The sequence below is a fragment of the Pipistrellus kuhlii genome, unplaced genomic scaffold, assembly GCF_014108245.1.
Source record: "Pipistrellus kuhlii isolate mPipKuh1 unplaced genomic scaffold, mPipKuh1.p scaffold_m20_p_10, whole genome shotgun sequence".
NCBI classification, from domain to species: domain Eukaryota; kingdom Metazoa; phylum Chordata; class Mammalia; order Chiroptera; family Vespertilionidae; genus Pipistrellus; species Pipistrellus kuhlii.
In genome coordinates, this window is record NW_023425405.1 from 26,155,406 (window position 1) to 26,176,770 (window position 21,365).

General features: G+C 41.1%; 1 protein-coding gene across 1 annotated transcript in view; it reads right to left on the reverse strand.

Annotated features, from left to right (window-relative positions):
* Positions 1 to 21,365, reverse strand: part of DNAH11 (dynein axonemal heavy chain 11) — a 196,412-nt gene that overhangs the window by 71,974 nt on the left and 103,073 nt on the right. Inside the window, exons 53-55 of the mRNA XM_036429948.1 lie at positions 20,408 to 20,531; positions 19,858 to 20,000; positions 5,237 to 5,398 (exon numbers count right to left, since the gene is read on the reverse strand). Coding sequence (XP_036285841.1) covers positions 5,237 to 5,398; positions 19,858 to 20,000; positions 20,408 to 20,531 — 429 coding nt within the window. The remainder of the gene's footprint in view (positions 1 to 5,236; positions 5,399 to 19,857; positions 20,001 to 20,407; positions 20,532 to 21,365) is intronic.

The window sequence follows — 21,365 nt, forward strand, 5'->3', positions numbered from 1 at the left end:
TGGGGCTTAACAAAATGGCTCAGCATGGGAGGCCAGCGGAGCCAGGGAGCAGCTGGTTGCAATTCACACTGTTTTTCAGAAAACTCTAATCGGTCCAGAACAGACCTCTTTGATGACTGGTCTTCCCTGCATTCTCCATTTGTCACTTTCTCTTATGATAAGGTCAGTAGTGACAGCACTTCCTGACATTAACAGCTGTGGCTTTTAAAGGGTCATTGTAGAACTACTAATTGCAGTAATTTCATTAGCATAAATTATTTATTCTGCCATTCATTTCTCTCCAGCTTTTTTTTTTTTTTGGGGGGGGGGAGGAGGAGAAGGGAGGAGATGGCTGCTGGGGCTGCTGCAGGGATGGCAAGGCCATGCTGTGTTTTCCCCTTGTATTTACTTTTTATTATTTTATTTTGAATCCTGAAGATATTTTCCCACTGGTTTGTAGAGAGTGGGAGAGAGAGGGGAAGACAGAGAGAAGCATGGGTATGAGAAAACTCGTTGCCTCATGCACTGCCCTGACCAGAGCCCAGTCCAGGGTGGAGCCTGCAACCATGCCCTTGACAGAATCAAACCCGGGACCTTTCCGTCTGCAGGCCAAGGCTCTATCCACTGAGCCAAACCAGCTAGAGCTGTGTTTTCCCCTTTTAGACCTGAGAGTGAGGCACCTCATTCCCGCCATGTGTGCCCCTTAATGAAACCAGGTGACCCCATTCTGGAGGTATTCAGCAGGCAATACTGGTGAAGGAAAAAAATCACCCTTCACACTGTTATAAATCCCAATTTCCCCACGAAGCAGCTTTGGAAAACAATGTTGCATTCATGCATAATCAAATGCAAAGTTGAAACTGCTTTTTCCTCACATTAATAAAAATTTCCACTCATACTTGGCTCGCTGTAAACAGAAAAACATACACAACTGCTGCCACGCCGAGGACTACCTCAGCCCCTGACTCTTAAAGCGAAGGCCCCGGATGTCCCTGCCACTGAAAATGACAGCAAAATTCCAACAAAGACCAGAATAAAGGAGACATCATTCATGTTATGTAGGATTTTACACCTTCCCAAGACCAGCAAAGAGTTTATCGGTCTGTACTTTTACATTCAGACTTTCAAAAGTATTATACTCAAAAGAGAAGGGGTAGGTGAAAGAATATTTTCCTTTTAAAGCTTAACTTAGAGGAAAACTTTTTGCAGCTTTATTGAAATATAATTGATATGCAAAAGTGCACATATTTAATATTTATATGAATGTATATTAATGTTGTCACAATTCCTAACTGCTGAGTTATAAAATTATTTGTACTATTTAGCCCCCTTTGGGGGCTGGTAAAGGGAGAGAATATCTTCATTAGATCCTTGTGGTTATCCGGTTGGTTAACTAAATAAAGGAGATTTAAAAATGCCTAACACAGTCAGGAATGCATTTGAGCATCTCTCCTACACTCTTCATGGTGCTGATCCCTCCCAAAGGGATGCAGGGCTCCAATCCTAGAACCTGGGTTAGATTCCCAGTTCTGTCAAGTTGGGCAAATGATTGCTTTCCCTATACTTCCTCCTCCTGCCCATAAAATCAAACCTTAAACTGTCATATTACTCCTTTTTACTCTGCTTCTTTCCTTCCTTTCCTTCTATTCCCCTTTCAGAACAAACATTTGTGCAACAGTCAAGAGCAGGATTTAGGACTATGGGCTCTCCTGTCAAAGTGCGGACAGGCCTGTGACCTGCTGAGTGGTCCTGTGCTCATGGCCTCCAGCCCCTCACCCGGGCAATAGGGCACGGGGGTTTCTTAGAAGGTTGCTGATTAGAGGTGGGGAGCAGTGCAAATGCAGGGAGGTGATGCTTCTGCTGCTGGTGATGGTAACGGTGCACGAACAGCAGTCCCGGTGAGATTACTGCCACCAGACCGAGCAGCCACAAGTGTTAAGTGCAGCACCTCACAAGTTTCCTAAGTCACATGCTATTTCTTGGTGGTTGGTTTTTTTTTTTTTTTTTTTTTTTTTTTTTTTTTGTCACCTTGTCTGGTGGATACATTGTATTGTTAGTTTGCTCATGCTTTTAATTCTCTGTCCTTTAGAGATCAAGTTTGGGTCAAAGGCAAGATCAAGCCCAGTAAAAGCCAGCAAACTTCCAGGTGAGTTTCCCATCACTGAAAATAGTAACTTCAGTGGCTCTTGGACAGAACATTAAAACAGAGCAGCGGCCGAGGGCTGAGGACTGAGGCTGTGAGCAGGTGAGACAGAACCCGCTACCCCTTTGATGGCAAAGAGATGAGGCAAGAGACGGTGCAGCTGGTCCGGTGAGGCCAGCAGTAGATGGAAGCACTAATTCGGAGATAGTGACTCCTCCACTTGACTTAGCTGACCTTTTGGCTTAACAGCATACCCAGGGGCCTGGGCAGCTATAAAAACTGGACTCTACTTTTGAGATAGATTCCTAAAGTTTATATAACAAAGCCCTGAAAAGCAGCAGTCTACTACTTTCCCCAGTTCTCCTCTAAATTTGATTCAGACACACAGAGCCATAACTGTCTGATGGACAGTCTATCAATGTGCCTGTGTCAAGGAGAGAGGGGGCTGGAGAATGGGGACAGATATGAAGGCACACCCGGACCTTCCCCATGCATGTGAACATAGGCTTAGGCCCATAGGAGACTTAGGCAGTTGCAAGGTAAATTTGGTTGCATTCGATTTTGTCTTGCTCTTTTAAAATTATGTCAACATTCCCCACCAACAGGATATTTCCCCCTAATTCATAGAATTTCTATTGCAAATGGTTATTTTTCTACTTCATAAATCCATATGGGATAATCCTTATTTATATTTCCAAGGGGAAAAAAACTGTGCTAAAAATCGATAGAAACACTGCTCACACACAGTATTCACCAAATGCCGTCTGCTCCTCTTCATGCCTGGCCTGACGTTTAAAGGAACTTAGAGACACCGGAAGACATCAGTCTTTAAAATCAGAAATAAAACCACTTTCCTCTTAGAGTGGAGTTTTTTTGTTTGTTTGTTTGTTTTTTACCATGGGTTTGGAAAATGGGATTCAAATGCACCATTTACATGTTACCAAACCCTGCCACCCATTCTGGATGGAGGACGTGGCGGCGAGTGGGATGTTCACTGAAAAAGCCGATGATGCCCAGCTTGGTTGACATTGTTACACCAAGGTCAGAGAGTTTTAGCTTCCAGGCGGCCGAGCTGCCGGAAGAGGGCTCACCCACCTAGCTCAGCTCTCCGTTCTGCCCCCTCCAGGCCAGTCTCACTCCTCAGCTCCGGGGCCGCGGTGTCCTCCTGCTCAGTCCTGTCTCCTCTCCGTGGGGCCTGCTTTCAAGCATGTCTGTGCTCCATTCTGACTCGAAAAGCAGAACCAGGGCTGGTCTTCTAACTCCTATGTCTCCCGCCTTTTGTCTTGAATTGTTCCTAACTGGGACCCATGCACTTCTCAGTAGGGACACCCCTTCTCCCCCCAATTATCACCTGGAGCCCCAGTCCCAGGGAGTTTCCAAATCTCCCGTGAGGAGGTGTGTGTGTGTGTGTGACAGAGTCTTCAGATAAATCCCCGGTGGCGCTGGGATGGGAAATCATTTTGGTCATTCTGTCTACTGTCGTTTAGTTCAATGCCAGGTAACAGGCAAGAACACAAACATTTACATAGATGCAGTCAGCCCACACCCCTGGGTGCTGCGTGTGTGAGTACTGGCTGCAAATTACATGTCAACACACACCAGATGGCTTGTCTTCAATGGATCCTTCCTCTATGGCTGAAGGGGGGTCACCTTGTGTAAGCCCCTTCCACTCAGCAAATGAGGTCAATCAATAAGAAGGGCCCAAATGAAGCTGATAACCTTCAGTCTTCATCATGGAAATTAAAACTAAGAAAGTGATCAAATCAGTGCTCATTCAAAAAAATAAAAATTCGAAGAACTATTTTTTTTTTTTTTTACCTCTACAGGGGAAGGCACCACCACGCGTGTTTAGGACATGGAGGCACTGCGCTCGGAGTTGTAATTATGGCTCCTGAGTAACAAATGAGGGAGGTGGGGGAGTTAAGTGAGTGCGCTGCTCTGAGAGGAAATCATCTGGCAAATTTGTCTCCAGGCATCGCTCAGCCCCACAGGAAGAGGAACGTGCTGTGTGGCACTCGGCATCCTACAGGAGGCGCCCTGATACCACGGGACAGAGGGCGGCACCTGCCAGGAGCCTCTGGACTTAACGTGATGCAAGTCCCGCCTCATCCAGCAGATGTCAATGGTCACTGGCACATCCACGCTCCTCCGCAGTAACTTAGCCCAGAGAAATCCTGCGCCCAAGCATGTAAGTCGAAGGTTCGAATGTGAAGGCAAAAAGGCGGCGAGTAGGAAAGTAGCACTGAAACTCCCTAGAAACGAAGCGTCATATGGATCTGGGGCCTTTCGGATCAGGCAGTGTGGAAGCGTGGTGACTGCGCACGTTTCCCAGGGAGCTCTGTCTTCAGGTTCCTCTGAGAGGTGAGGTGACAAGATGCTTGGAATTCAAAGTGATCCCGTGCCTTCCTGGAGAGTCCAAGGAAGCCCCTTTAACCGAGACTAACACTGACATGGCATGAAAGCCTACCAGAAATATGTTATCCTTTAAAATCTGGAAAAATCACTAAATATGACAAATAGTGGTCATAATTATTCACACAAGTTTCTCAGGCTATTGCCGGGCTCACTGCACTCCTGGAATTTGGTAGGGCTTCATTTTATCATCTAATGATTACAATGAGGGTTCAGCATACCAGTGTACTCGAGGGAGAGAGACAGTAGGTACCTTCTGCCTGCGGATCCCACGTTACCACGTTCATGTCACCAGTGCGCTGTTTCCTAACGTTAACCTCTCCCCTGGGAGGGAGTCAGGGCTCTCGGCCATGGGTAGGCCAGTGCTGGGCACCGTGCTCTCACAAGCTCCTGGCCTTCTGGTGAGTCAAGGCTTGATAGCACATGCTCACGTGTTGTGAGTGTGTGTCTGTCCATACAGACACAGACAGACACACATCCACCTCAACTTGATGTAAAAATGTCAACCATCATATCCCAAAGAAGGTAAACAGGTGATCTTATCATCTCCAACAAACAAGGGCAACTTTCTGATAAGGAGGTGTATTTTGGAAAGCATTTATTGGGACTTTTGGTGAGAGTGAGTGAATGAGTGCGTGTGTGTGTGTGTGTGTGTGGTGTGTGAGTGTGTGTGGGAGCTATTCAGAGGCTGACACAACGTACCTCAATCCCCTCGATTTCCTCAATGAACCTCCTGCTGACTGAGACCAGAGCCTCCTGCGGCCACGCGTGAAACCAGTCAATAGCCGTGCAGTTAACGATGGCTGGGAACTTCCGAGCTCTAACTCTCAGCGTGTGGCCGACTGGAGAGAAACACAAAATGATCTGTGGAGACACGGGGGCGGGGCAAAGTCGGGAGGGTGATGAGTGAGCAAAGCCGTGCCTGGCGATCCTGGACAATGGAAGAAAGGCGCACAGCCAACCGTGACATTCGGCGACCCCCACGCGCTCCGGAGGGGAAGGCAGCTTTCACCTCCTGCCAATCGAGGGTCAGCTGGCCCGAAGGGCTGCCCTTCACGCATACAGAAATGCTGCTCTGTGCTTCCGTTAAAACTGGTCTCTCTCCTTTTAAACGTTTTTATGATGATTGTTAATAATGGAAATGTATCCTTTCCGATCACACAAATAACATGATAACAACTGAAAAAACCAAATCACATGACAAAATAGTGTGCCAACCCTTTCATCTTTGTCTCCTTCCATTCTCTGCTTCATCAGGCTCCACACAACTGTGTGATACACTTCCTAAAAAATTGTTTAATCATACTGGTTATTTTGTTTTCATTTAAAGTTTTCATTTCATTCACTAGCGTTCATGACATTTTTAAAGGAGTAAAAAAATTTAGTTTGCTGAATGCTTGTGATAATAATTTTACAAATTTCTGGTTTAAATAAAAAGTTTTATTTATGCATTGGTTGTACTTATATGCATATATACAAGTCCTTCGGTTGATCTATCTACCCCAGATATCCCTACCCTCCCTGCTATAATTTGACAGTCTGCTTGTTGCTTTACTGTCTTTATGTCTATTTTTTTGGTTCATCAGTTTATAATGTTCTTTATTATCCATAAATGAGTGAGGTCATGTGGTATTTCTCTTTCATTGACTGGCTTATTTCACTCAGCATAATGTTCTCCAATTCCATCCAGGTTGCTGCAAATGATGAGAATTCCTTTTTTATGGCAGCATAGTATTCCATTGTGTAAATATACCATAGTATTTTGATCCAATCATCTGCTGATGGGCACCTAGGCTGTTTCCAAATCCTAGCTATTGTAGATTGTGCTGCTATGAACATAGGGTGCATATATCCTTTCTGATTGGTGTTTCTAGTTTCTTGGGATATAATCCTAGGAATGGGATTACTGGGTCAAATGGGAGTTCCATTTTCAGTTTTTTGAGGAAACTCCACACTGTTCTCCACAGTGGTTGCACCAGTCTGCATTCCCACCAGCAGTGCACGAGGCATATAAGTACAACTAATGGACACAAAACACTGGGGAGGGAGGGTATGATGGGGGGCGGTGTTAATGTTAAAATATGTACACAGATAATAATTTAATAAAAAAATAAAAAATAATAAAATAAAATAAATGTATATTATCAAATGTTAAAAAAAGTTTTATTTATGCAATTAGTGATTTAAGAGTTAATTTAAATCTGAATGTTTCTACACTCTCTTTCAAAGGGATTGATTTTTTCCCCCTAAAGTATTTTTTTTAAATTCACATAATAAAAATCACCACCATGTAATATCTCATTTAACAGATGTATTTTAAAAATATATATATTTTTATTGATTTCAGATAGGAAGAAAGAAGGAGAGACAGAAACATCAATGATGAGAGACAATCATTGACTAGCTGCTTCCTCTATGCCCCCGACCTGAGATCAAGCCCACAACTCAGACATGTGCTTGTCCAGGAATCAAACCATAACCTCCTGGTTCCTAGATTAATGCTCAACCACTGAGCCACAGCAGTCAGCAACAGATGTTTTTATGTTTATTTAATTTTCTATGGCTCTTCAATAACTCAAGAGAGCTAAGTCCTAAATCTAAAGTATTTTTAATAATGCATAAGCTGACTAATTATAGATTCATGAAATTCAAAAGTCTAACTACAAATGTATAAATCGCTCTAATACTGCATGTGCTAAGTTAAGGAACCTCAGTTACAATGCATAATTTTCACTTATATCTCACTTCTTAGCCTTCTCTTCTCCCCAAACTTGAATATTTCTCCTTTCTGTCTGAGAAGGGGGTTTCCCGCAGAACGTCTCTCTCATTTGTGACAATTTTAGAAAACTTCACTTATACGTGATTGTAGCCAAGGCAGAAGGGAAGAAAGCATCCTTTACTATTTCCACCACATTCACCCTTTACATTTCTACACTTGTTACTGGCATGCTGTCTGGATGGGACTCAGCAATCTGCGTTTCAATGAGTCCTCCAGGCGATTCTGCCATCCATCGCTAACCCTAATAGTCCCAAAGTTACTTTGGTAATACTTAAAGGAAACTATACATTTTCAACGCTTTTGCAGTAGGTGACATACTCATAGAACCTAAGTCTCTACTCGACATACATTTATGGGATTGAGTGAAATAAAACATTTATGGGATTTTAAATAAATTAGATAATCACTATTAACCTAAATTCCAACTATCATCTAAAATAGACGCTGAGAACTAAATTAGAGAAATATACCTGCTCATTAGTACTTCCTAAGAAATGAAAGAACATTAGTTCTTCCTAAGAAATTGCTAAAGAAGTGTAATTATTGACCCAATTCACTGCCCAATTTCCAGTTTTGCTAGAAATCTAGCACAGAACTTATCCTGCCACCTGGTTTCCTTGGTGGTAGTTTTATGTAAGATTTTTTTTTTTTTTTTTTTTTTTGAGAGCCCACGCTAATGTCTGGAAACTGTCAATAGTTTTGTTATTTTTCTAAAACAGTCTCTACAACTTTATGGAAAATCTGTAGCAAACTCAAGGAATATTTTTATGGGAAGGAATCATTTTTCCCCATTATATTACCCTTAATTTCATGAGAGATTAATATAGCAACAAATTTATTAAAAAAAAAAAAATACCTAGAGGCCTGATACATGAAAATACATATTCTCTCCTTATTGGCTGTGGGCACCACCATATTTGTGAGGGTGTGATGGTCAATTAGCATATTCCTTCTTTATTAGATAGGATAGACAAATAAATGATTGGAAAAGGGTATTAGGTTGTTAATTTACTTCTTTAGCTTTATCGAGATATAACTGACAAAATTACAAGATGTTTAAGGCGCATAGTGTGGTGATTTTATACAGAGACATGAAAGTCAGTTAACACATCCATCACCCCATATATTTACCTTTTTCTCTGTGTTAGAACATTTAACTTCTCTCTCAGAAAATTGCAATTATACAAAACACTGTTATCAACTGTAGTCACATTATACATTAGATCCTCAGACCTTATAATTTAAAGTTTATATCCTGCTTGCCAATCTTTCCCTATTTCCCCCATCCCCTGCCCCCTTGGCAACCACTTTTCTACTCTGTTTCTGTGAGTATAAGTTTTTTACTATTTAGATTCCACATATAAGCGATACCATGTAGTATTTCTCTCTCTGTCTATCTGGCTTATTTCACTTAAGATAATGCCTTCAAGTGTGGGCATCCATTCTGTCCCTGATCTTCGAGGGAAAGCTCTCAGCTTTTCACTGGTGAGTATGATGAATACTGTCATGTCTTCCCGGAAGGAACCTTGCAATAAGGGCTAGTTCAGGTTCCTTAAAAAGCAACTGGAATTACAACTCTCTTATAGAGCGGGTTAAGACTCTAAGATCTGCTTTAAGCCATGTCTACACATAAACTCCATGAATAGCAGACTAAGATTTCCTTTCTTTGAAGCACACTTCGAGTTGGGAGATTTGGGGAGAAGAGCACCCCAAACCTGAACAGGTATCGTCTACTTACACATATCAAAGGCAACTAAAATATGCTCCCTGCAAATAGTTCCTGGTGATTGTAAATGGCCAAAGTGATTTAAGTTACTTCCCAGTAGTGGATTAGAAAGAAAAGTCGGTTAAGAAAATAAAGTTTAAAATGTCTCAGACAGCTGTGCTCTAAAAGTAAATTCTCACACACACACACACACACACACACACACACACACACAAAAGGAAACCCTGAAATCACCATCTATGTATTTCCTACAGCTCTAACATTTGGATGTCAGAAACTTGCTTTGGGGATCTGCACCATAGAATTTTCTACTCCCTTTTTCCCCCTACACAGGTGTTATGACTCATTTGCAATAACCCACTTTCACTGTGTTCTGTAATACGTTTCAATTTCTTTTACATAAGAGCCCAATGCAAGCATATATTTACTTGCATATCATGGACAGGACTGATTCCATCTCCTCTTGTAATGGAAATTTGAATTGCTACCGTCACTCTATTTTTCCCCCCAGCTGATATAGTTTATTCTCAGATAAAAGTAATCCTCCCACATATTTCCTTCAGAAGTTTCTATCTATAACTTTATCCTCAAAAGTTTCAAGTGTTTTTCAAGAATGACAACATCTGAATCCTCATAGGAATGGGGGCTTAGCATAAAAAATACTCCCCAGTTATCATCCTTCCATCTTCCTGTATCTTTTTAACTTCAATTATTTTTAACTTCATAACTTTTTAACTTCAATTATTTTTATGACACCCAACAGCATATTCAATATATACACTTTCATTTTTCTATTTTCCTTTTAGGTAACACACAATAAAATTATCCCCATGGCCTTTTACTTGTGAATACTGACCCGTACAGAATTTTTTTCAAGAGATAATATTTTACATTGGGGAGTTTTAGTTCCTTTGTTTTCTTTAAAAAACAAAACTCTTCAACTCATAAAGAAGTGGTATGTGGAATCCCAGTATGAAGCAAAGAGCAAATCCATATACCTGGAGAGTAAAGACAGTAGGACTCATAATCCCTAGCATGTACGTATGTGTGTACACACACACACACACACACACCACACACCACACACCACACACCACACACACACACACACACACACACACACACACACACGAGGGCTGTATTCTCTCATCTCAGCTGCCTGCCCGCCCTCAGGGCTGCACTGCCCACACACTCCTCTCCAGACCAGTCTGCAGCCCCATAACCTCATGTCAGTGCTTATTGTTTTGTTTTTAACAGAAAACCTGGTACCTGATTACCTACTGAACATGACACTACAAAGCAACTCTATACACATGTGCAGTGGGAGAAGCAAGACCCAATACTGTCCTTGTAAACCCACATCCAAATGTGAGCAAAATGCAAAGAACATGAACATCTTCTCAAAATGCAAACTTATTGTAAAGGGGTGTTCTTTCTTCTGGGATGAAGCCTTTCCTTTCTGCTGTTAAAATTCTCTTTTGTCATTTACAGTAAAGGAGATTATTCCTACTTATTCTTTGAGACACTTCCTCACCAGTTTTCCTCAATAAAACCTATATTGTCCCGTCTTCTATTATCTTATATCCCCCATATCTCTCATATGCATAATTGCAATTTTACACTTGTTTGTGCAATTTGCAGGTGGATGCCTGTCTTCCCAACAGTGAACTGGCTCGTAAAATAAACAAGCAAGCACCCTCCCTCCCTTCATCAGCTTTCTTTTATATCTACCATGAACAGTTAGAAAATTTGATAAGAGCAAAAAATAATATAAAATATTGAGAAAAGAACCTAAGAACTGTGTAGATACACAAAAATAGTTATGTTTTACTGAAGGTCAACAAAGACATTTTGGCTAAATGAAGCGGTGTGCCACATTCCTTGAGAAGCTCCATTATTATAGTTGTTAATTTCCTCCACATTAACAATTTTTAGGCAATTCTAGTAATTCCCAACAGGAAATCACTTTGTAGAGCTTTACAAAGTGATTCTAAATTTCATATGAAAGAATAAAGGGCAGAAATATCAAGAAAAAAAACTTACTATCTCAGGGAAAAACCTCAAGTTATAACAAATAAAACTGCATAGGTGAATGAATGGAAACATTCAATACTGTTCAGTGTATCCACAATATTCCCAAGTTAGTCTATACATTCTCGTTGTTTGTTTGTTTTTCAGCCTTTAATATATTTTCTACTAAAATTCAAGCTGTTGAAACAAACAAAAATTGGTTTTATTATTACCAAAAAAAAAAACAAGTAAGAAATTTTAAGTCACAAAGGATGAAAACACAGGACACTTGTCTTACTGTACATACTATATAAATTGATTAGGTATAGACTTAACATTTAAGACTTTAACACACACACACACACACACACACACACACACACACACACACGTACTTTGACAGAAGAAACACAGGACAATATTAAACACCAATATGCCCATAATGACTGAGAGAAAGAGCATCATTGATTGGAGTCTAATTGTTTTCCTGGCACACAATCACTATATAGGCCGGTCCTAAATCATATGGTATTGTTAAGGCTATCTTTAGGCAAATATAAATATTCATGTTTTTTTATGTTAAGCTGATTTTCCAGTTCATCTGGGAGTGTAAAATTACAAATAGCTAGGCAAATGTAGAAAAGGAATACTATAGAACTATAGAAAACAAATCAGCATGGTATTGACATAAAAACTGATACATATCAATGGAACTGAACAGAGAGCCCAAAAATAAACATACACCTATATGGTTAATCTATGACAAAGGAGGCAAGAATATGCCCTGGGGTAATGACAATCTATTTGATAAGTGGTATTGAGAAAACTGTTTGAATGCATGCAAAAGAATGAAACTGGATCGTGTTGTTATATATGTAAGAAGAAACTCAAAATAGACCAAAATTAAGACTTAAAACCTTTGTTGGAATGGCTATCACCAATAAATCAACAAACAAATGTTGGTGAGGAAATGGAGAAAAGGGAACCTTGTGCACTGTTGATGGAATTGCAAATAGGTGCAGCCACTATGGAAAACAATATGGAGGTTCCTCAAAAAAAGTAAAAAATAGAACTACCATATGACCCAACAATGCCAATTGGGTATTTATCCAAAGAATCCAAAACCCTAATTCAAAAAGATATATGCCCCCCCATGTTCACAGCAGCATTATTTAAAATAGCCAAAATATGAAAGCAACCCAAGTATCCATCAGTAGAAAAATGGCTAAAGAAGATGTGGTACATATACACAATGGGATGCTACTAGGCCACTCAAAAGAATGCAATTTTGCCATTTGAGACAACATGGATGGACTTAGAGGGTATTATGCTAAGTGAAATAACTCAGACAGAGGAAGACAGATACCATATGATTTCACTTGTGGAATCTAAAAAACAAAATAAATAAACCCAAAACAGAAACAAATGCAGAGAGAACTAATGGTTACCAGATGGGAAGGGAGTTGGAAGGATGGTGAAAAAGGTGGAGGAATTAAGATATACAAATTCAGCGACAAAAAAACAGCCATGGGATGTGGAATCTAAAGAGCAATATAAATGAACAAGTGAAACAGAAACACTTATAGATACAGAGAACAGGCAGATGGCTGCGGGACTGGGTAAAAAAACATGAAGGGATTAAGAAGTACAAATTGGTAGTTACAAAATAGTCATGGGCTATAAAGTACGGCATAGGAAATATAGCCGAAAATACTGTGATAACTGTGTATGGTGCTATGTGGGTACCGGAAATATCAGGGAGAACATTTTGTAAATTACGTGAATGTCTAATCACCATGCAATATATCTGAAACTAATACAAAATAATATTTAATGCAAACTGTAATTGAAAAAAATTGTAATTAAAAAAGGGGGGAAAGAAATAAACTCCTAGAGGTGTTTGCCAAACCAACCAACTAACCAACCAAACAAACAATCATAGGAGTGTAAAGTACAATGTAGGGAATATAGCCAATAATATTGTAATAACTATAGATAGTTATTACAATATTATAACTGTGATCACTTTGCAAGGTATATAAATGGCTAATTACTGTGTTATATACCTGAAGCTAATACAACACTTATACAAACTGTAATTAAAAAATTAAAACAAAAATTTAAATGTAAAAAAGGAAAGGATATTGCCCTACTAGATTCCAGAATATACAGTAGAGCTACAACAAAGCAAAGTTGTGTTTATGCAATCACAGACAGATTTAAGGAGCATAGTAGAGAGTCAATAGCATAATGCCATATATTTAGGCATTCAATATATGAGATTGGAGTAATTTCAAATGGTGATGAAATATAATAAATAGTGTTGAAACAATTGGGGGGAAGTAGAAAATCCGCCTTATAATGTATGTAACAATCTAAGGCTAAACATTAAAAAACATTGTCAGTTAATTTAAAGAAAATTCAAGATAACATTTTTATAACCACAGAGCATGGAAATTCCTCTTTTAGAAGCCTTAGCACACAAAAGCCACAAGGAAAAATCAGATAAATTTTAAAAATGTAAAACAGAGATCATTGTAAACACAATTAGCAGAATTATAGTGAACTGGAAATATGCAAAACAGACAAGGACATTACAAACATATAAATCTTATTCAGATATATAAAGAGTTCTTAAAAATCAATAAAAATAACAAACCAATATGAAATGTGACAAAGGGCATAAATGGATAAAGGTTTTTGCACAATTTGTTATTTAGAATAAAGTACATTTGAGTTAAATAGTTCACTCTATCCACCAAGCTCTTGGAATCATTTGATTTATTTTTTCCCGTGGGAGCCTTCTAATAAAAAAGGCAGAGAGAGAGAAGTAAAGGAAACAATGAAAGATGTAAAAAAAAAAAAGTTGGTTCTGAATATGTACACACAGAACACTGAAAGAAAATATGCCAACATATTTTCAGTACTTGTTTCTAGCTAATAAAACAAAATTCTCACTATTTCCATTAATTCTTTAATATTCTGCAGATTTACCAATGCAGTGATGGATAAAAGCAGATAAATAGGAGGGAAGACAAAATACTATCTGCAAGTTACATAATACCATTGTTTTTATTTTCTTCAGATGGTTCTGAATTTTAAAATTTTATAAAATGAGCATATACTTCTTACACGATAGAAATAGATTTCTCAGACAGATAGACACACAGACAATAGACACACACCTAAGTAGATAGACATGTATGTAACAAGACAGGCAGATATATAAAATCATGGGAATGAGTCAGGGGCTGCTACCTATGTCACGTGTTCTTTTCCTCAGGCATCAGACTGCCAGGAAGGAGGACAAGAAAGGAAAGCTCTGGGGTTAACGAAAGTCAGCTGGAGAGAAGATGCAAGAACTAGTTGCAAGATAAAAATTACGTAAGAGAAGACACACGTACTCGTGTGAAGGAGAAAAGGCACCAGGCATTTATTTGCTGGTTTATTCTAGGCAAAGCAAGGACACACATCTGATCGTCATTAATGGAAACTGCCCTCTGGGAATCACAGGTCATGTTTTGCAGCCAACAGGTTCTCGCTGCCCGTGCCTTCCAAATGGGGGCCGGCTCTGGGTGGTAAGCATGGGTAATGGGGTGGCAACATCACCTCATTTAGCCTGACCTGCCAGGTGTGCTCAACATCCCTGCCGCACACTGCATTGCCCGTGCTGCCCGGCTAAGAGCACACACAAAGGAGGGAGCAGCTCGTCAGAAATCCCGAGTCTTTAGCACGTGCTCCCGAGTGTCACAATAGAGGAAAGTAACATCGAGCAAATCCAGAATTTTTTTTTTTTTTAATTACAAGGATTGGGGAATATATATGGATGAAAGAGAAAGAAGCTGCCGTTTTCCAGCCAAAAGGTGATCCATCTTTATGGCATATTATTTCTCCCTTAGGGTAAGGCACTGACCACTGAACTTTCTCATGATACAGCAAACTAAGTGACAAGGCCAAGAAGGGTCAGGAGGATTTGAGGGAAATATTCTATTCCTCCTGAGAACTAAAAAGTAAAGCAAAACTAAACTAAACTAAAAAGCAAAAAGCCCTCCTACTCATTTTAGTAGGAAAGAGACATTATTTAATTAGTATGACAATGGGGGGGGGGGAAATGACTCATATCTAACTCCAAAATAAATGCTAGTTTGCACAAAGGTACATACTAGATTCTAGAAAGTGAGACTAGAAAGGAGACTAAATACCAGTATAGACAACTAGAAAACTGACCTCAGCTTCGATAACCGAGCCTAAACAGATCAAAGGACACACATACAGGAAAAGAATGAATTCCTTTCATTTGCTATTTAACAATATAAAAATGTAAAAATTCACACTATTATTAGTGAGTGCAAAGATCTCAATAGCGAGTGAAAGGAATGTAATAGGTAGAGACATCCTTGACAAACTATCCTGAAGCAAAAGCCAACAGAAGACAGAATGGTGAAATATTAGAAACATCTGCATTAAAATAAAAATCAAAATTCTCACTACAGCCATTAAATACTTAATATTTTTCTCTAGACTTACCAATGCTATGAGAAATAAGAGTGGATAAATAGAATATTAGGAAGACAAAATAATACTTGCAGGCCTTATGATATCAATGAACTTACAGAAACTATCAGAGAGGCGGTGAAATAGCTAGCTATAAATAAAAATCAACACCTCTCCTATACACAAACAATCCACCATAAAAAAAAAAAAAAACCTATGAAAGGAATATCCCATCTACAAAAAAAAAATTATCATAAAGATTAAATTCTCCCTAGTATAAAATTAGCCTTCAGCATGATTTCAATCAAAATCAAAATGCACTGTATTTAGAATTCGACAAAATGATTCTGATGTTTATCCAGATGTATAAACAGGTGAGAACAACAACAAAACTAGACAAGAAAGAGCAATTAGATATTAAGTATTAAATATTAGATACAAAAATAAAATAATTCACCTAATAGCAGGCCAGGACCAGTAGTAAAGAGGCATATCAAGAAGAGAGAATAGAGGATCTAGAAATAGTTCCAAATAATATGGCTATTTGGCATGTAATCTATAATAAAAAAAGTGTAATATGCTAATTAGATCAGATGACCTTCCAGACAAAGCCGGGGGCTGTGAGGGAAGCCCAGGTCCCAGGTGCCAGAAGGAAGCCGGTGCCGGCAGCTGGGGGAAGGAAGGCCTATGTACTCTTGCACTAATTTTTAGTAAATAGTAATGGTGCTTTCCTAGTAAATCAGTAGGAAGAAATGCACGATTGTGAGATAAAAAAGATCTTTTTGGGTCCTAGCTGGTTTGTCTCAGTGATTAGAACATAGGCCCTTGGACTGAAGGGTTGTGGTTCGATTCCGGTCAAGGGCAGGTACCTCGGATGCAGGCTCGATCCCTGGTCCTGGGAAAGGCAACCAATCAACTTGTGTCTCTCACATCTCTCTCTCTCTCTCTGTCTCTCTCTCTCTCTCCTTCCTTCCTTTCCCTCCCCTTCCACTCTCACTAAAAAAGAAAAAAATAAATAAATGGAAAAAATATCCTTGGAAAAGAAGCAAAACAACAACAACATTTTTAAAAAGATATCTTTTGGGGAGGAAATAACCCGAAACTCCTCAGGTCCCTCTATCACTTGCTCACTTCTCCAGGTAGGTAGAGGTGGCATGGGACACTCCTGTGGCCGTAAGACATCAGCTTGAGCTTCGGTGGAAGCTTTGGTTTCATGACACACAGAGCCCCACGTCTTCTTCCTGCCGGAAGCAGGAGGCCACAGGGGAGCCGGAGGAGAGAGATGAGGAGCCAAGGTCGATAAGGACATCACGGAGCTCATCTGGACTCGGTGAGGGAGGGGGGAAGGGGGAGATTCACTCTCTTATTTGTTATCCAATTGAGTCCCAACTGCTTCTAATGAAGTGTCTTATAATCTTGGAAAGAAAAGCACTATCCAAAATGTCAAGAAGTCCTCAAATCCATAAAGGAAAATGCTGATTCATCTCACATAATAAGTGTTTAAGACTTATATACATTTGAAAGGCAAATGACAGAACGGGGACTATCTGAGACACACACACACACACACACACATAAGGTTAACTGACTAAAACCAAACACAGTTCAGTGGCCAAGTTGGCTCTTTGTGACGTCGCCCCGGGCGGTTCCCAGCAGCACTCTGCCTCTCTGTTCCCCGGTCCATTAGTGGAGGCTGTCCTGAGCCCCCCCAGATTTAAGGAGAGAGGTCTCGCCCCACCTGTGAGTTAGAAGAGCATCGATCATCGGCAGGCAGGCATATTTTAAACCTACTACAAGCCATAACAATGGATTCTAGCACTTCCTCTCCCAGGAATTTAGTCTACAGGAGCAAGCAAAGTTGTGTATAAAAGACAAATGCAAAGAATGCTCGTTTTAGCATTACTTTTATCGGTCTGTCTCTCAGTCTCAGCGTGCCTCCGATTCACCGGGAGGCCTTATGAAAACCGAGGTTGCTCAGGGTTTCCGACTCAAGAGTCTTTGTGGGAAGGACTGGGGCAGTGGTCGGCAAACTCACTAGTCAACAGAGCCAAATATGAACAGTACAACGATTGAAATTTCTTTTGAGAGCCGACAACTGACTTCTGGGCATGGGCCACGAAGTTTCAATCTCACTATACGTGCGCACCCGCACGTGGTACTTTGTGGAGAGCCACACTCAAGGGGCCAAAGAGCCGCATGTGGCTCTCGAGCCACGGTTTGCCGACCACTGGGCTGGGGGATCTGCATTTTTAGAAAGTTTCTAGGTGATGCTATCCTGCTGCTCTGAGGAACAGACTCTGACAGCCAGTGATTTATGACATGACCGTCTCATATTCTATTCCTGTACTTGTTTTTCTATTTCATGGAGAAAACTTGATCCAAATCTATCACAGTGGCACAGGGAGAAATCCCCGGCCTTGTTACAACCTGGCAAACATATCCTAGGTGACATTTTTGATGAGGAGAAAAACTCTTTGGGCAACTACCCTATAAGTTCATATCTTCTAACCTCAGCCCAGAATTGCTAGTGAGATTAATATGGAATTTGGAAGGGGGAAGGGAACCTTACAATTACTCTACCCCTCCAAGCAGAAGTATACTCACGGCTAATGTCACTGCCTCGTCCCTCTCCCGTGTGCCCCAGGCTGTCACAGCCCTGGAACTTGTCAGTGACTTGACAGGTGGATAACACTAAAAGTAGCAAAGTAGTAACTTATCTAGGCTAACCATTTTTGTCCTAGGAAGCTGGAATTTTTCTTCAACTGGCATACTGCCATGAGTTGGGGGCCTTTCGTGTCTCGTTATTGCTGCTATTGCTTGCGTCTATTTTTATTTCTATAAACGACACTCAGCATAGAGTGGTCTAGGCCAGTGGTAGGCAAACCGTGGCTCTCGAGCTGCGGTTTTCCATTCTGTTGACTAATGAGTTTGCCGACCACTGGAATAGGGGCTTAATCACAAGGAACAACAACAGCCTGTAATTATTGGAATCAAGATTCTAGGTCAGTGGTCGGCAAATTCAGTTGGCTCACAAGCCGCAGTTTGCGGACCACTGATCTAGGGGGAAGGACCTGGGGTTGAGCCTCAGGTCATCTGAGTAATACTTGCCCTCAAGAGTTGATATAATTCACTTCCTTACTCCAGACTTCTCCCACTCCTCCCTAAATGATTTGCAGCCTCCTCTTCTCATCCCAATTTACTTTCCCAGCCTTATTGACCTAGTTCTCCTAACAGGAAGTCTTGGGTTTCTCCAAATATCTACTGTGCAGCACACCCTTATTCTTTTTGTTGTTAATCCTCACCTGAGGATATTTTTTTTAATTGATTTTTTTTAGAGACAGTGGAAAGAAAGGAAAGGGAGAGAAGAGAGAGAGAAACATCCATGTGAGAGAGAGACATTCATTGGTTGCCTCCTGCACATGCCCGACTGGGGTCAGAGATCAAACCTGCAATCCAGGTATATGCCCTTGACCTGGAATATAATCTAAAACATTTCAGTGTGGGGGCCACCACACTAACCACTGAGAACATCAGCCAGAGCATACTATAAAAGGCTAATATGCAAATCGACCGAATGGCAGAACAACCATTCACTATGACACACACTGACCATCAGGGAACAGATGCTCAGTGCAGAAGCTGCCCCCTGGTGATCGGTCAGCGCACTCCCACAGGGGGAGTGCCGCTCAGCCACAGGTCAAGCAGGCCTAAGCTGTCAGTCAGACATCCCCTGAGGGCTCCTGGACTGTCAGATGGTGCAGCCTAGGCTAAAGGACCCCCGCTCCCCCAGTGAACGAATTTCATGCACTGGGCCGCTAGTTTTTATATAAATTCTATTTCCTCTCCTTAAAGTTCTTCCCCACCCGATCCCTTCCTCATGAATTGCAATCCATACTTGAAACTAGGCATACTGCTTCCTATGGGAGGGCCTAAGGCAATTAGGAAGGCCGCTGAGCTCCTCTGTAAACCCCGCCCTGCTTTCCATCGGCCCTGACTACAATTATTGGTAGTCAGGGCCAAAGTAATCAGCCTATCTTATCTCCTATCATAGTGTCGTCCAATTCAACTGCATGAGGCACAGCCCACACAGCGTGATGCTGTGTAGGAGCTCAGAGTCACAGGAAACCTTAGGAAGGAACACTCCACACCTGGGCATGCAGAAATGCAAATGTCCTTTCACACTAATGACTGGATGTGTCGTTACAGAATGAACGCCCAAGATTCAAACTCAGGACACAAATCCTGAAAACGAACCACATCCGAGTTCCCAACGTAGGCTTTAAGGAATATGCCAGTAAAGCGCGCGTTTCTTACTTTGAGCTGTAGCCGAACCCTGGCCAAAAAGAACTGCCAGCAGTTTTCTCTGGAGTCCACCATGCCCAGGCCACGCACTTCACTGCGGATTCCGGAAATAATGTTGTCCACATCTTCATCGCTGAAGAGATCGGGGATGTCTCCTGCCCCCAAAGAAGTAAGGAGAGTTACTGAAAGATCCTCACCATGTAAATGTTAGATAGGATTTTTTTAATGATCAAAATGATTTACAACACACAGTTCAGCTTAAATGACAAAGAACAACCGAGAAAGTCAGAAATGGCATTTTCTTCTCTTTGAATTTACAAGACACACCACACACTGGGCGCATAGGAACAACCTTTACTCCACTGAAGGCCGCTCTGAGCACCGCATCTCCGTGAGCACACTAAGAAAGCGGCACACCTCAAAATCCGTTAGGTGTATAGGTTTCTCCCCAAAGGCTGCCCGGGCACCTCGAAGACAGATGATCTCTCTTTAAAGTTCACCGGAACCACAGACCATTTGTCACTGGGGGAAGATCTTTCAGGAAAGGTGTTGGTTTAATCACCTGATGCCAGCAGGTCATTAATCAGCACGAGGAAGCTCTCATCTAGAACCTGGGCATCTGTCAGCAGGAACACGGTGGGCATGTTCTTGGCTCCTGTCCGGATGAACAAATTGGCCAGATCTACCTGTAAGGAGAGGAGGCCATCACTCATGCTTCGTTAAAGTGCTGACGCGATGCAGGGAGTCTGTGTGCGAGCGCTGGGGAGGACTGAGTGACTCTCAGAAGAGGGCTGCCTGGTGTGCGTGCCATCTGTTTACATCCTCCTTCCTCTCTGGGACCTGCTACGGGGGCAAACTGTGTGACATCACCTCCAGGCCTGGCATGAGTGTGAGCGTGTCACGTCTGTGGCTTTAATGGCGCAGAGGGATGAGACCAGGCTGCTGCTGAAGGGCTCCGTTCTGGGGGAGGGGACGTGAATTGGGTGATATTTCAGTCGGGCCATACAGTGTAGGGACATTTCTGCTCATTTCGTTGACGACTGTCTGGTTCACTGAAAACACTTTTTGTTTGACTAAGTTCGTTTTGTTTAGTATTATTGAAAGCATGTGCTTTGGGGTTTTACATTTTAAAACAGCATTTACCACAAACTCTAAGTACTATTTTGTAGGTATGGTATGATTTTAAAAAGTCCAATTTTAAAAACACATGCGTTTCCTGAATGTGTTTCCTTGGAATTTTATCGTCATGATCTTCACTAAAGTGGAAAGAAACCTATTTGTACTTATAAAGGCGGAATAAAAAAAAAAAAAGCAAAAGTTTAAAGACAGGTGAGTTTCTTGAATGTATTTCCATTGCATGTTAGTGTCATCACCTTATTATCCCACCTGGAAGGAATCGCTGTGCACTTACAGAGGCAGTACCTTTGCCCTCCGTCACACAGGAATAGTAACAGTGCTAAATATATCAGGTGTGGTCCATGCAAAGGAAGCAAGGATTTAATAAAATATTTTCTGGGCCA